At 35.3% G+C, this 14,759-nt stretch overlaps 2 protein-coding genes across 5 annotated transcripts; both read right to left on the bottom strand.

Annotated features, from left to right (window-relative positions):
- Nucleotides 3,354–8,002, bottom strand: LOC104732213 (serine/threonine-protein kinase tricorner). 3 transcript variants are annotated; one of them, XM_010451750.2, is made up of 14 exons: nucleotides 7,761–8,002; nucleotides 6,750–7,124; nucleotides 6,487–6,661; nucleotides 6,248–6,331; nucleotides 5,929–6,170; nucleotides 5,578–5,797; nucleotides 5,359–5,438; nucleotides 5,181–5,265; nucleotides 4,898–5,029; nucleotides 4,694–4,807; nucleotides 4,491–4,538; nucleotides 4,101–4,185; nucleotides 3,934–3,990; nucleotides 3,354–3,839 (listed from the first exon to the last, which is right to left on the bottom strand). In XM_010451750.2, the coding sequence occupies exons 2-14, from the start codon at nucleotides 6,971–6,973 to the stop codon at nucleotides 3,727–3,729; spliced, it is 1,659 nt and encodes a 552-aa protein (XP_010450052.1). In that variant the 5' UTR covers nucleotides 6,974–7,124; nucleotides 7,761–8,002; the 3' UTR covers nucleotides 3,354–3,726. The 3 variants fall into 3 exon arrangements, with proteins under 3 accessions (XP_010450052.1, XP_010450053.1, XP_010450054.1); XM_010451751.2 differs by lacking the exon at nucleotides 7,761–8,002 and adding an exon at nucleotides 7,458–7,687; XM_010451752.2 differs by lacking the exons at nucleotides 3,354–3,839; nucleotides 3,934–3,990; nucleotides 4,101–4,185 and having other exon boundaries at nucleotides 4,495–4,603.
- LOC104732212 (probable methyltransferase PMT3) lies at nucleotides 10,921–14,473 on the bottom strand. 2 transcript variants are annotated; one of them, XM_010451749.2, is made up of 8 exons: nucleotides 14,215–14,473; nucleotides 13,318–13,683; nucleotides 13,043–13,207; nucleotides 12,779–12,961; nucleotides 12,116–12,710; nucleotides 11,878–11,990; nucleotides 11,560–11,780; nucleotides 10,921–11,474 (listed from the first exon to the last, which is right to left on the bottom strand). In XM_010451749.2, exons 2-8 carry the CDS (start codon nucleotides 13,546–13,548, stop codon nucleotides 11,156–11,158), a joined length of 1,827 nt encoding a protein of 608 aa, XP_010450051.1. In that variant the 5' UTR covers nucleotides 13,549–13,683; nucleotides 14,215–14,473; the 3' UTR covers nucleotides 10,921–11,155. The 2 variants fall into 2 exon arrangements, with proteins under 2 accessions (XP_010450051.1, XP_010450050.1); XM_010451748.2 differs by having other exon boundaries at nucleotides 14,207–14,472.

Below are 14,759 nucleotides of genomic sequence, written 5' to 3'. Positions count from 1 at the left end.
ACTGACATGGGTAAGATGAAGTTCTTCCTCGGAGTAGAAGTTCATCAGAGTATTAAGGGGATACATATCTGTCAGAAGAAATACGCAAGAGAAGTTTTAGAACGATTCAACATGTGGAGCTGTAACTCGGTTAGAAATCCAATTGTTCCAGGTGCAATCATTACGAAGAAAGGAGTTGGCGGAGTTGACGCAACACTCTATAAGCAGCTTGTTGGATGCTTGATGTATCTCACAGTGACAAGGCCTGATCTGATGTTTGTAGTGTGTCTGTTAGCTCGTTTTATGGCAGATCCTAAGGAAGAGCACATGTTGATTGCCAAACGAGTACTCAGGTACTTAAAAGGTACTTTGGATTTTGGAGTGTTTTATGAGAGATCAGCAATCATGAAGCTGGTGGGTTACACAGATAGTGACTACGCTCGTGATGTGGATGATAGAAAGAGCACCTCTGGATATGTGTTCTTATTGAATGGAGCTGCTGTATGTTGGAGTTCGAGGAAGCAAGACATTGTTACTCTTTCATCTACCGAAGCGGAGTACGTTGCAGCTACCTCTGCAGCCTGTCACAGTGTTTGGCTAACGGGCATGTTGCAGGAATTGGAGTTTTTGAATGAAGCCTGCAGTGATATCCTCTGTGATAACAGTTCGACGATAAAGCTGTCAAAGAATCCAGTTATGCATCGTAGAACAAAACATATCGATGTCAGGTATCATTACTTGCGTAATTTGGTGAGTGAAGGAGCCGTGAAGTTGTTTTTTTGCGGAACTAATGATCAAATAGCCGATATCATGACGAAGCCAATCAAACTTGATCAGTACGAAAAGCTGAGGCAGCTCCTTGGAGTTCGAAGGTTAAACTGATGCAGGTGAGCTTCAGTTTAAGGGGAGGAATTTGTTGGAAGTTTCTTGTTGTTTGGTCAAATCATCTAATAATTCTTAGCACTATTTCAAGAGCTAATTAAGCTGTATCTTTATTTCGTATCTTTCTCAGTAATTGTTGTTTGCTTCCGTTACGTATCTTTCTCAGTAATTGAGAGTCAATGTTGTAAGGCTATAAGAAGCCATTTTCCCTTATCGAATAAGATGAATCATTCAGACTATCTTCTTCTTGAGAGCTATTTGATTGCAAGTTTCTTTTAAATTAATTCATAAAAAATTTAAGAACCCCTTATAACAACCTGCCGATAATTATGCTTTTAGGGATTAAGTTTGTAAATAAGTACAAATAAAAGGGTAAATCCTAAAATTTACTTTAAAAATGTATATATAGATAACTTTTTACGGTGAATTGAAGAAAAAAATTAATCATTTTTCACATAATAATTACCCTTGGAATGCAATTATTAATTATAATAAAACTAAACAAAAAAAAAGTTGGAAACGAAAAAAAGGAAAATACGAGATAGTTGTGGGATTGAGATAGAGCGTCTCTCTCTCTCTATATATATAATATATTACTTTTTTCTAGGTTTTCACTTCTCACGATCGAAACTTACTTTTTCTTACTTTCTCTCTGGATACACCGCGATCGAAACTTACTTTTTCTTACTTTCTCTCTGAATACACCGCGATGGCTCCTCCTCGTAAGTTCTCTGATGTTGATGTTGATTTGCAGAAGAAGAAAACTTTTTCCAAAAGAGGTTTCCAGGCTTTAAGAAGAAAGCGACAGAGCTCTCTGTTCTATGCGGCAACTCTGTCGGATTCATCTGTTACGGCCCCAACAACGATGTCCAAGTCTGGCCCGAGCCGCAAGATAACCCACAAGCCCTAACAGGGATCGTTGGAAAGTTCAATGCGTTAAGCGATCAGAAGAGAAAGAATCACGCTTGCGATCTTTACGACTTCGTCTCTGATATCAATGGTTTGTCGGGTGAGGATTTGAGGAGACATATCGATAAGCTTAACTCTCAGCTAGTTGGAATCAAGCAACGAAAGATATGTGTATTGAGAAGAGGAGACTCGAAGAACCCTAAGCCGAAGGAGACGGAAGAAGATGATCATATTAGGGTTTCAGAAAACGCCACCATTACAAATTGTAACGTGGCTATGATGCCGGAAGATCGATTAGGGTTTGACGAGTTCCCTAACTACCACGAAACTGATTCCAGTTTGGGATCTTATGCTGCTTTCACGGATGTCGGTGTTTCCGAGGATTCTTCTCTGTTGGATCCTTTTACGTTCGGCGATTATTTTCCGGTGGATCCAATTCCAATGCCGCCCACAGATAATTTTGGGGTCGATGGTCTTTGGGATCTTTGTGGGATGGATTTGGAGTTTTCTTCACTATTTCCTGGCTACGATCCACTTCCCACTGATTCTTTTATGTCGAGCTACCAAACACCGGTTATAGAAGACTTCGGATCCGTCTTCTAGATTTTGACTTTGAGGGCATGAAGAACAGCACGATCAACTAGGGTTTGACAACAATGTAGTTCACATTTATATATATTCTCAGTGTCGATGATCATTATTAGTATCTTTAACTTGTATGTTTTTCTCCAACGCAAATCCATGTTTGTCAAGTTTAATTTGTAGCTTATTTCCCTTTTTATTATTCAGTGAATGAATGAAATCTCTCAATGATTATGTCATCTCTGCAATTGCTTCTTCAACCTTATCACAAGGTATTGCTAACATTCAGTTATATTCACATGTGTATTTTACTCTCTTTTTCTTTCCTACAATATTGAAACTTTGAGTTATATTCACATGTGTATTTTACAACCGAGTAGAATTGTTGCCACTTATTGCAGATATTAGGCTATTAGCGTTGCAAATTCTGTCAGCGAGAAATATCTACACACAGAACAGAACTACTTGAATTTTGTGTTTCAGAAAAAATGATATAACATAGGTACAGAAGAAATATATCAAGGTTTAAAAACAACAACTCACATCAAGTCATTCAAACTACAATCAAGGTGGAAACTATGAATTAATCATGATCTGGAGATTGAAGATCAATGGATTTGAAGGCTTAAAGGAAGAAGGCATCGGGTTTGCAGCAGCAGTTTAAAGAAGTTGCAGATTTGAGTTTGGTTCACAAACAATCCTCTCTTCATGATGCAGAAGGTCACATGTTCATTTAACCACACGTGACAAGTCTTGGTTCTTCATATTCTTCCCCATCTCCCTGAGGCACCATTAAGCCAACAAAATTGTCACCCACTCCGCTGTTGGAGTTTACTTAAGGTAGACATAGATGCAGACAAATGCGTTTGGCAGCACCTCAACGTCCGGTTAGTATTTTCGAACATTATTAATATGAAGAAAACATACTTTTAATTACATAACTAAATATATTCCAAAAGTGAGCGAAGGTAGGAAGAGAGACAACAAGACTTTGGTCATAATTAGTGGGTGAAGATTTCATCTTGAGGTCTATAAATAGTACAACCAAGTTTTCATTTAACCAAAACAATAAAATCAAATACTAAAGCTCTCCTTCTCCCTGTGAAAAAAATTAAACAAAGCCAATTCCGAAAAGAATATTTACTTCACTTCACTTTTTTTCTATGTTGAAACAATTAAACAAATCAATCTTTCTCCTCTGGGGAGAGCCTTCGCTTCCATTGGAGAGACTGTACTTTGTTGAAATCCCCATTTGCTAACTCAAACTTTTAACAGTCTTTTGGAGCAAACAAAAGGCTTTCAACGAAATCAAACAACACACAAGTTATATAAGAAGATTCTTCTGTTTCAGGCTGTGCAATGTGTCAAATGAAATCACCCGGATGAGCTTGATTTACTACCTTCTTTCTCTGGATCTTCAATCTGCGTCGGTAATAGATTCAAGAAGCTTCCTTGGTGTGTTGTTGTCCCACCCGATGCTTCATCTTCTGTTCATTTATTTTCCATAATTTGGTTAGAGAGATTTAAACATGGATCGTAATCATCTTGATTTTATATAGAGCATCCAAACAGATGATTTACCAAAGAGGGATTTAATCGATGGCCGCTTTGGCTTGTTGCTCTTCTTCTTTATCTCAGCTGCACAATAAAAACAGATTACAAATGCCGCAGACAAGCCATGTTAATCACAAGGCAATCTAGTTATGTATTCTTCTTCAACAAAGGAAGGAGGGGGGTTAAGTGAATACCTATCCCTGGTAATTGGTCATCATTTACGATTTCTACGTTCTTGTAAGTATAACCAACGAAGTTAATGTCCTTGGATGAGAGCATCTGGAGAAGAAAAAAGATAGCCAAATTCACATTATGAAAGCCCAAGACAAGACAAAATATAACTTCAAAGGCTTCCTTATGGTTCCTGACACGCATTCTAATGACAGATTCTTATTTATCTGAGCTCTTTGTTGCATGTAATCTTTAAAGCTATGTCTATAATATTATCATAAAACAATATATTTCGAGGAATCCACTCATATACAAATTTTTAAGTATGGCTATTCATCTACGAGATAAAAAAATAAATAAGCTGGTTAAATCTGATGGTACATGATGCCAAAAAGTCAGGGCTTATGCTGTACCTTTCTCCATGGACCTGACCTTGCTGACTTTGGAACTTGCTTGTCAGTCTGTTCCGGAAGGAATCAAAAGAAGAGTATTATACATTATTCCTTATCAGGAGCATACAAATCATCTGTGGCACCAATATTTCAGTATATACATCATGACACATCATTGGTGGCAAATATTGCACCAATGTTTCAATATACTATCAGTATGTTACCTCTTCAAATTTCTCAAAATTTTGGGTGTCCAACTCATCATTGACTTGGGGAATAAAGGCAGCTTTCATTTGGTACAATTTTCCCCATTCTGTACCTCTGAACCAAGGGTGATTCTGAAAGAAACCAGTCAAACTTTTATTAGGATTTCTCACAATAATCTTAGATAAGGTTGGAAATTCAAAGTTGAACAAAGCACACAACACCTTAATTTCATCTGCTCCTTTTGTTCCAAGCCTTAGCTCAACATTGCATAAAAGCCTACAAATAAGATCCTTGGCTTCTACTGATAGTCTAACCTCATCTGGGAATTTCAAGTAATTTCTCCAATTTACTATCTGCATAAGGGTGAACATATTGAGAAAAGGTAAATTTCCACATTAGAAATAGAATTACCAAAGAGATACAGAAAGACTAAAATGAACGTAAGAGTTGATATCACCAGTGTGCCTCCAATAAATGAAAGGTACACAGAGCAAAGGATCTTACCTTCCTACAAGTTGTCATTGGATCATCTGAATAAAATGGCGGAAACCCCACAAGCATTTCATACATGATGGCGCCAAGAGACCACCTATAAAAATGCTCTCAATATTATTCATCCATATTAATTATTTGCACCAAAGCAACCGAAGAAAACAAATCCGAATAGGTTGGCTTCACCTACCAATCACATTCCATTCCATATCCTTTTTTCAGCAGAACTTCTGGGGCAATATAGTCCGGAGTTCCAACTGTGGAATAAGCCTGAAAGCAATAACCTAATAAATTATATCTGACAGAGATGTCTATATCAATGGAGCGAACATCTTTTCAGTGAGCGAAACACACTGAATTGTTTGGACATCTCTAAATAAAATAAAAATGATAGATAAGTGAAACTTACAAGCATCCTTCTATTTCTCTGCCAGTTTAGTAGTTGCTCTTGTTGGGTACGTCTTGTCGCCACAGGGCGACCATCACTTTGTAAAGCCCCACTAACGTTTCTAGCAACTGTGAAGTCTTTCTCCTGAAGATTACTACAGTCTAATGGTTTACATAATCCAAAATCTGACAATTTCATGTGGCCGTCTTTGTCAAGCAGCAGATTATCAGGCTTGATATCTCTGTATCACATTGGAGAAAAAAATGACGTTAACAACAAAATAACAAAGTGAGCTACAAATAAATCACATGAATGGACCTAACAGCCAATGACAATTAACAAAAGGAGCTACAACTATCCTGCTTCACTGACCTGTGGATATAGTTGTGCTTATGAATAGACTCAATAGCCAGGACAGTTTCCCCAATATAAAACCTGGCCTCATCTTCAGTAAGGGTGTCTTTCCTCATAAGTAAAGTCATCATGTCCCCACCAGGTAGATACTCCATTATGAGATATAAGGACTCTTCATCTTGAAAAGAACAATACAATTTGACAATGCAATTGCTGTCAACTTCTGCAAGTAGATTTCTCTCTGCTTTTACATGTTCCACCTGAAAACCATATTCCAAAAATACATCAACAAACCAAACTAATGTCAATCGAAAGCCAGCTGGAGGTGATTCGATACCTGGCCTCTGCGAAGCATCTCAGATTTTTTGAGCTTCTTCATTGCATAAACATTGCCTGTTCCCTTCTCTCTACATATCCTCACCTGCAAAGAGAGAGATTAAAGTTAGCATGAAATACTTAACAGGTTGCAGTCCAAAAAATGCGATAAGAACTTTTAAGATGATGTCTGTAGATAATGCCAATTAAAGGCTGTAGATACGAAAATATGATCTATAAAAAGAGATAAAGCAATGCTACCTCTCCGAATGCACCCTTCCCAATCATTGTCAATGGCTCGAAGTCATCAGCTCCCATTTTATACCTCTGACGGCGCATGTATTCAGTTTCCTTCATCTCCAAATCCTTTAGCAAGTTGTTCTGCTCTTCCTCAGAGACTTCTGCAGCAGCTAATTTTTTTTCTAGCATTTTGCGTCTGCATGAAAATGTAATTACCAGGAGATGAGCTAAGAATACGGATTGAAGTTTTTTTACTCAAAAAGATGCATGTAATGAAACAATACCGCTCCTTTCTTTCTTGCAGACTCTGCATTTGCATTTTGTAATGATTTTCAATATACAGTTTAGCAGCAGCAGCCTTCTCCTTGGTTACATTTGAAAGTGCTTCATCACCTCCAGCTGTTTTGGGTCCTTCCTTTACATTACTTGTGGTGGTCTCCTTCTTTTTTGAGTATTTCACTTTGTCTTTGGATTTTAACTTAGTCAGCCAAGCTTTGGCAGTCTCCATTTCTCTCCCCCTTCAGCTTCCCCCTTCCAAACCAGATATTTAGTTATGTACAAGCGACCAGACGGTTTGATAAGCGTAAAGCACGAGTCCCACTCCAGTTATGTATATCAGCTTTCATATGCCATGCACCTAGTGATTAGATTTTTCACACCTGCAACATGATGACACACATTAGTTAATACTGACTCCAACAGCACAATGGAAGTAATAAGAATGATCCAACCAACTCCAAACATTGAATAGAAACTCAAGAGCAATTCAACTGCTTTGCAAAGTCATAACAAAGGCAGTGAAGTTGGTATCCTAAACGAGCACAAAGCTGAAAACTTTATCTAACACACTAATCCTTAAACCCAAAATCAAAGACATAGAATCTAAAACTACAGAATTCTCCATAGACAGTAAGTCAATTACACGATCAAATCCAAAGTAGAACAGAAACCTCTAATAGATCTGAAATCAGAAGAAATACCAAAATGCATACCAAAATTGGGGGATAATAAGAAATCAAACAAGAAACCCTAGTTTTGAGTCAGCGAGAATGAATGCACCAAACCTCCTAAAATCAACAAAGAAAAAAAAAGCTCGATCTCAATCCTAAAGGAAGAAGCTTTGTAAAGAAGAAGAAGAAAGCGTTAGATTAGGGAATTGACAAGAACAAGAACATGGTGAGACAAAACGCAGACACAAAGACAGAGACCCGTAATTTGTGGTAGTGAGAGAAGAAGAAACAAAAGATTAAACTAAAGAAAAAAAAAAAGTGAAAGAAAGAGGAGAAGAAGAAGACCTCGATTCTTGGGATTCGATTCCTCAATTCTTGCTCTTGTTTTTGGTTTCAAATTTGAAGATCGTAAAAAGAAGAAAAAAGTTTGAAACTTTATAATAATCTCTCTCTTTCTTTCTATGTGTGAGATATGAATTGCAGAAGAGACTATTCAGGAACAGGAACTACTCTTCTTCTTCTTCTTCTTCTTCGCAGTTGTTTTTATGTTTTATTTTCTCTCTCTCTCTTCTTTCAGAGCAAATTTAATAGTAAAAAAATATTTGGGGGAGGTTATAACTATTAACTAGTACTGATTAATAGTTTTCTTTTTAGTTACTAAAGTTGATTTACCGTAAATTAAGGATTTAATTCGTTAATTGGTTCTTCTATACAAAAAAAAAAAGATTTTATAGCAAAAATGAAAAAAATATATATTAAGAGAGAGAGGCTTTATTATAACCGCGTGGACCCCACCACGGGAAATATGTTCGATGGCAATGTCAAAAGCCAAAGAATAAATGTCAAACTTATTGACATTTTTTCTTTTCTTTTCTAAAATAAATAAATTGATGAGACAATAAGTAAAAGCTGAGTTATTATTATTTTCTCACAAGACTTTTGCCCAATAATAAAATTAAAAAAACTTTGTTAGTGTTTTGTTGGCACATCTTAAGTCCAACATCATAGTTCTATTTTTACTATTATTTTATTTTCCTTTTGTAAAACATTTTGTGATTTTTTTGGAAGGTTCAATATGATAAGACTCCTTGTTTATACTCAATCAATAATTTTTTTTGAGTTAATTATTAGATAGAGACTTATTTGAGGGGTGTTTACAGGTTTTGCCATTTGTCCAAAAAACTTTAAAAAATGTCACTTTTTCTATTTAAGAACACAAATTTACACATGATGTTTGGGTTTATTAGGTTCCAATTATGTTTTTATGGTATAGATGTGTAGTTTTTGTTATAAAATTTGTGTTTTATAAAAAAAATTCTGAAATATTTTATATTTAAAAATGGCAAAATTGAAAATTATTGAGACAAGTGTGTCAAAAACAAAAGATTTGATTCAGTAAATGGTATTTTGTGTAAGAATCCGGTTTTTTATAGCTAATTTTCCTTTTTAAAGACTAGGAATTACTCCGTGGTACACCACGGTTTCATTTCTTTTACTTTTTTTCTTTGTTTTATAAATCAATAACCCCGTGCATTCTGAAGAAATTAATTCAAATATTTTATTATAAGTTCGAATATGTCATTATAATTTCGAATCAATTAATTAGTTCCTCTATTTTTAACTATAATAAATATAGAAAATATTTATTTGATACTAATAATTTTTAAGTGTAAATATTCATTATATATTAAAATAACTCAAATGTAAAATAATCTATATCCAAATATATTTGTTTGATTACAAAAATCCTCAAGAAAATTAAAATATATATCCGTTTATAAAAATTGAAATTACATCATATGCTGAAAAAAATCTAAAATTTTATTAAATTTATGTATTAAATAGTAATTCAAATAATTAAATATAAGATTAAATAAAAGTGAAAAGAGAATTATATTTTAATCTTACATATTGCTTTAAATTAGGTAGATAGATTTTAGGAAATTTGAAATTAATATTATCAAATAAGAAAATGATTATGTTTGGTTGTAAAGATTGTATAAAATTTAGTTGGGACTTGTTTGGATACAAACATAAAAAAAGATGGCACAAAAATGTACTCCAAAAATGTTAATATAGATTCTTACCAAACATCTAGCCATGATTTTTTTTTGTTTTATTAAAGTCACTAGATTAAGACCCGTGCTAGAGCACGGGTTGAAATTCATTTTATTTATATTGTAATTTTATATAAAATATAATTTATTTGATTGTTTTTTTAAAAAGTATATAGCTAAAAAATTATGCAATAAAATCACATGCTAAATATGAAGGATTGAAAAAATACATATTTTGTAAGTTTTATATTGTTAATGTTTCTAGATAAGTACCCGTGTTATAACACTGGTTAAATTTTATTTTGTAATCTATCTTGTAACCCACTATTTAACTTGTAATCAATCAATCTATCAATTTCGTAATCTATCTTTGGTTAATGTTGTAGTCTATCGATAAAATCTGTGGAAATTTTTTTTTGTAATAATGTTTGTAAAGATCTTTGGAAACAACGTGATATATGACTAAAATAATCTGAAAATATAGTTTGAAATATCCATGATTTTATTTGTTTGGAATATATGACCAAAGTGTATTTTCAGATAAATATATCAATTATCAGTTTGGAATATCCCTAATATTTAGGTGTAACCATTAATATTAATATATGAATTAATCTATAACCTATCTATAACCTATTTGTAACCATTTATTTATAATATAAAGTCCACAAAAACTATATTGTGTACTTCCATTTTATTAAAAAAGGGATGTAGTAAATGTTATTGTGCGTATTAGATTTAAAATAAATAGAAAACCATAACGTTGATAAAAAATGAAAGTTTTAGGTCAGATGCGTATTCATTTCACAGGTAGTTGGGGTCTTCTTTGCCATTGTGGGAGAACAACGAAGATCTTGTAGGAGCTTAAAAACCGTTTGTAATTTATATACTCATCTAAGTAAGTCATTGTTAGTTTGTTTAATGGATCAGTCGTTATTTGCAGTGGCGGAGCTAGAAAATCATCACATCCGGGTCAAAAAAAATTTATTGGAGTCAATTATGTGATTTAAAATTTTTACCAGGGTCAATTGTACTATTTTACATGGGTCAATTTGATTTTTTTCTTAAAATTTCAGCCAAATTTAAAATTTCACCAGGGTCATTTGACCCACATGCTTGCACCCTACCTCCGCCACTGGTTATTTGCTTTGTTACTGTTCCATTTTTTGCTTTGGACATAACCTTACGATTTCTTCCAACAACGACAACGTCGCTCGGGTGTCAAAACTCAAAACCAAACTACGTTTTAGACTAGACACTACGCATTCTCTTTACATTTTATATAGTTCCTTCTTCATTACTTTGAAGGTTTTTCTAATGGCAATACAATATTGTGAGAGAGATCACAAAATCAATATTGAAATCCTGTTTCTGACTTTTGTAAGTAATCCTTAAAAATGTACGAGTCCTTTTAAAAAAAAATTGATAAACTACATGCGAATTTTCAATTAAAAACCCTTATACCATAACAATTAAAAAGAATTTGGAGTTTTTGTATCGATCTTTACTTTTACGAGTCTTCTCTACCAAATCATACAAACATTAATAAGAATGTAAAGAAATAACAATAGTTAAAAAAAAAAAAAAACAACGTTAATAATAATTGTTTGCTAAAATAATGAAATTTTCCTGGTTGTATGGATCATTGGTCGTAATGTCCGTGTACTGTGTTGTGTGGCTTCATCACTCCATATCTCTAAGGCTGTCACTAGTCAACCATAGCTTCTTCTGGACAATGAATACAACATTGTCTGAATCTTGATCTGAATCTGAATCTGTCTTTGTCCCTACTTCCTCCCAATGCAAAGCCTTCAGATACTTCTTCACCAAATCCACCACTCTTTGTTTATCCCTTATGATTACAAACCCGCTCGGGCGCAGTATTCTATCCATCTCCAGTAACAAATCCACTTCACTACACCCTTTTTTATGGATATCCGATAGAATGTCCCAAGCATGGAGGAGATCATATGTCCTTGGATATGTCGAGAATGCTTCGCACCTGTGGAACGTTGAAACCAAGAGATTAAAACCAAAAAACATGCTTATGATATCAGATCTGGTGTAGACGCAATATGAAAACTGACCAGCTATGAATGGCGCCCATTAAACCTCTGTCATATATCAGTTTAAGTGTGTTAGGTCCATCCTCGGGGACAACATTCATTACCCAGACATCTTTTTCTTTCAGAGCAGCAGCAAAGGATCCCATGCTCGCTTTCATGTCCATTATGTTTCTCACTGTATCTGATTCAGTTCTAGGACTCAAGAGATCCCAATAAATATCCACTCTCTGCCTCCAAAGTTCCTGTACAAATAAAAATATATGATGTGAGTGACTAATTAGCCCATGTTCTTAGTTTGTCAGTTGCAAGTTTAAACAGAACTTATGAGTTTCTATATACCGTGTCCTTCTCAAACATGCCAGTTGAATATCCAAAATCAGCAAGCCTAGGAGGAGGAGAGGTTAACCGAGCTGGCCATGGAGCTAATCCACTTCCCTTGGTTTTGTGGTCATCTAAAGTAAACCCAAAAAAGAGAGTTCAGTGGGGATCTGTTTTTAGTTTTCTATCACAAACTTGATTCCAGAGGAAAAATATATACACTGTTGTTAAAAAAGTGAGCAGAAGCTTGAAAACTTACGGTCACTGTAAGGAGTAATGCAGGCTTCCATGTTTACGCCCCACACAGCATCAGGGTCACTATCAGAACGGCAAAGAGGAGGCTGAGTTCCAGGTTCTCTTTCCAGATAACAATCATTTGTCATAGGTTTCTGCCAAATAACAGTTTGGTTCCTTTTTGCTGCTATCTTCCAACACATACGCTCTACAAGAGCACTCATTTCTCTCCAGATTTTGAGGTCCTCTTCATCTTGTGCATATGCTTCTGGAGATGAATATGCAAAATAACCACCAGGCCTGAGTACTCTGTCTAGCTCCAGAAGAAGAATCCCATCCCTTTGAAGCCAATCGATTCTACAGCGTGAACAGTGAGCAAGTTCAAACGATCTGCTTGGGTATGGGAGCCTCTTCGTCCCTAACACACCAAGGGAGGCTGGAATCCCTCTCTCGAGAGCAAATTGGATTTGGTTCTGATGCACATCATTTGGAGCCAATGACATTGTGAGGATATCAGATGATAGAAGATAACCACCAAAGCTCGCAACACCACAACCAACATCAAAAACTGTCCTTAGCCTTCCACCGTTGTTCAAAACGTTGTTCGGATAGTTAAGCATCTGAAATTTCGAGGATAAAATCAGTGAATATATAGATCATTTGTACAAAACCCAAGTAACTGCCTTACATTAGCCATTGATGCAATATACTTATCAGCCCCATAATGAAAATGTGTGCCTCCACCAGGGAAGTTAATCTTGTCTCCTTTGACAACCATCCAATTTTGGTCAGACTTCTCATGTGCAAGGTGAGTATGAGGTATGTTCACTTTCCACACTTCGTCCCTGCTTTTTGGCCACTTAATAGGAACCTAAAACATATTGGAAGAGAAAACAGTTATGTCAAGACTCTGATTATTCATATCAAATAGAACTGTAACAATATACCCCACCTTATATCCATTAGGAGGAGGAATCAAGCAATTGAATCGTCTTTCAGCAGGAGGACAATGGCGTTCATAATGCTCCATCAAAGACAAATCAAGCTTTAGTCTCATTTGGTATATGAGATTCCTGTCTAAGCAAGGAATAAGCTCTGAATGCCGATCATCGCACACCTTGGAATAAGAAAGCACAACAATAATAATACTTACCACTTGAACCTAGAACCTAGAACCATCAATACAGAAGAAGAAGAAGAAACGAGAAAATTGCTAAAAAGACTCACAGGAAAGCTTCTCGGAGTGAAACCATCATCAAGACTAAACGAGCTTGAAGTATCGTCCTGTTTGGTGTCATCATCATCACCACCCAAGCCTAGTTTTCTCCCATATTCAATAGCTGATGCTCTGTGATCAGAGGAGCCATAGAAGAGATAAACGAAAACAAGGACTACAGCTGCAATGCAGACCAAAGCAATCACCTTCTTCTTTTGCCCTCCATCGGATCTTCCCCTCATCCCTTTTTTCTTTGAGATAAAGCCAAACGGAGATCCAATGTTCCGACTTAAAGGATGCAGACTACTACTAGTAATTGAAGACTCCAGTACTGCAAAGGAATTGATGATATTTCACCACTTGCAAAAGTTTTGAATCTGTTCCATGTAAAAAAAATAGACAATGATCAGTATACGTAACCATGATTAAAATTCTAGAAACTAAGGAGACAGACATGTCAAAAAAATGATCATAAAACTCAAAACACACAAACACATATACCACTTTTAACCATTCAAATACCAAAGCAACAAAAAAACAAAGAAACGTATTCTACAACTCACTTAGAATGATAGATCACTTAGAGAAACTCAAGTATCCAACCATCAACACGACGAAAGAATAAATAAGCAAGCAAGCACTCAATAGACAAAACAGTTGATCCTCAGTGTCCTGTTGGTGTGCTTTTTATTACAAACTATTTGGTCCGAATCTGTTCCACTAGGAGGAATACACTACAAATATTTCCTAGAATAAGAACAGATCTGGTGTGAGAAACAGAGAAGTGCTATGAAACAGAACCGGATCGATTCATAATCACGTTATCCACTGGTATCAAATCAAAATCAAACCATCATAAAAATGACCCAGATGATCAAAAGTGACAAAAGAGGGACTTACACAATTACCCAAGAGGTTCGAAAGAGACAGATGACAGATCGAGGCAGTGTATGAAAATCGATAGAGAGAAAGAAGGAGATTGTCAGATTGAGAGAGACTCGGATCTGAAAGAGATTTGGGTTCTCTCTATCTTCTAAATTAGGAAAGAAAGAGACCAACTTGTGTGTCTTCGTGTCAAATGAAGAATGAAAGCAGCAAGCGACACTGCAAGTGAACGAGAGAGAGAGAGAAGAGGATCGGTGGAGGTCGTTATTTTCTTCATCGGTTTATATAAATTATGTAAATATTGAGACGACAAAAAAAAAAAAAATGTAAATATTATTTGTCGGCGTTCTCTAAACTCTTTCTCATGTTTGGGAAAGTTATGTATTTGTTTGTATTACACCCCTTTTCTTTCATATTTGCAAATTCAAGCCAACTAACCCACTGTAACTGTACTGTGATTGTTATGAGAATAATGAATGTAACCTATAGAGTTGCCACTTCAAGCAATTCTCTTTCTTAGAAACAACCTTTTTTTTTGTTCTTGCAGTAAAGAAATCCCTAGCTAGCT

This window comes from Camelina sativa, chromosome 12, assembly GCF_000633955.1.
Source record: "Camelina sativa cultivar DH55 chromosome 12, Cs, whole genome shotgun sequence".
Classification (NCBI taxonomy): domain Eukaryota; kingdom Viridiplantae; phylum Streptophyta; class Magnoliopsida; order Brassicales; family Brassicaceae; genus Camelina; species Camelina sativa.
The sequence above is the reverse complement of the archived record's forward strand: the minus strand, read 5'-3'. Positions and strand labels throughout refer to the sequence as shown.

Excerpts from the sequence above, each read along its gene's own strand:
- LOC104732213 (XM_010451750.2), bottom strand. The coding sequence starts at position 6,973 with ATGGAGACTGCCAAAGCTTGGCTGACTAAGTTAAAATCCAAAGACAAA. Across the intron at positions 4,186-4,490 it reads GGTCAGGTCCATGGAGAAAG|ATGCTCTCATCCAAGGACAT; the intron begins GTACAGCATAAG and ends TTTCTTCTCCAG. Across the intron at positions 3,991-4,100 it reads TGACCAATTACCAGGGATAG|CTGAGATAAAGAAGAAGAGC; the intron begins GTATTCACTTAA and ends TTTATTGTGCAG.
- LOC104732212 (XM_010451749.2), bottom strand. The coding sequence starts at position 13,548 with ATGAGGGGAAGATCCGATGGAGGGCAAAAGAAGAAGGTGATTGCTTTG. Across the intron at positions 12,711-12,778 it reads ATATTGCATCAATGGCTAAT|ATGCTTAACTATCCGAACAA; the intron begins GTAAGGCAGTTA and ends TCGAAATTTCAG. Across the intron at positions 11,991-12,115 it reads CATTACTCCTTACAGTGACC|ATGACCACAAAACCAAGGGA; the intron begins GTAAGTTTTCAA and ends GGTTTACTTTAG.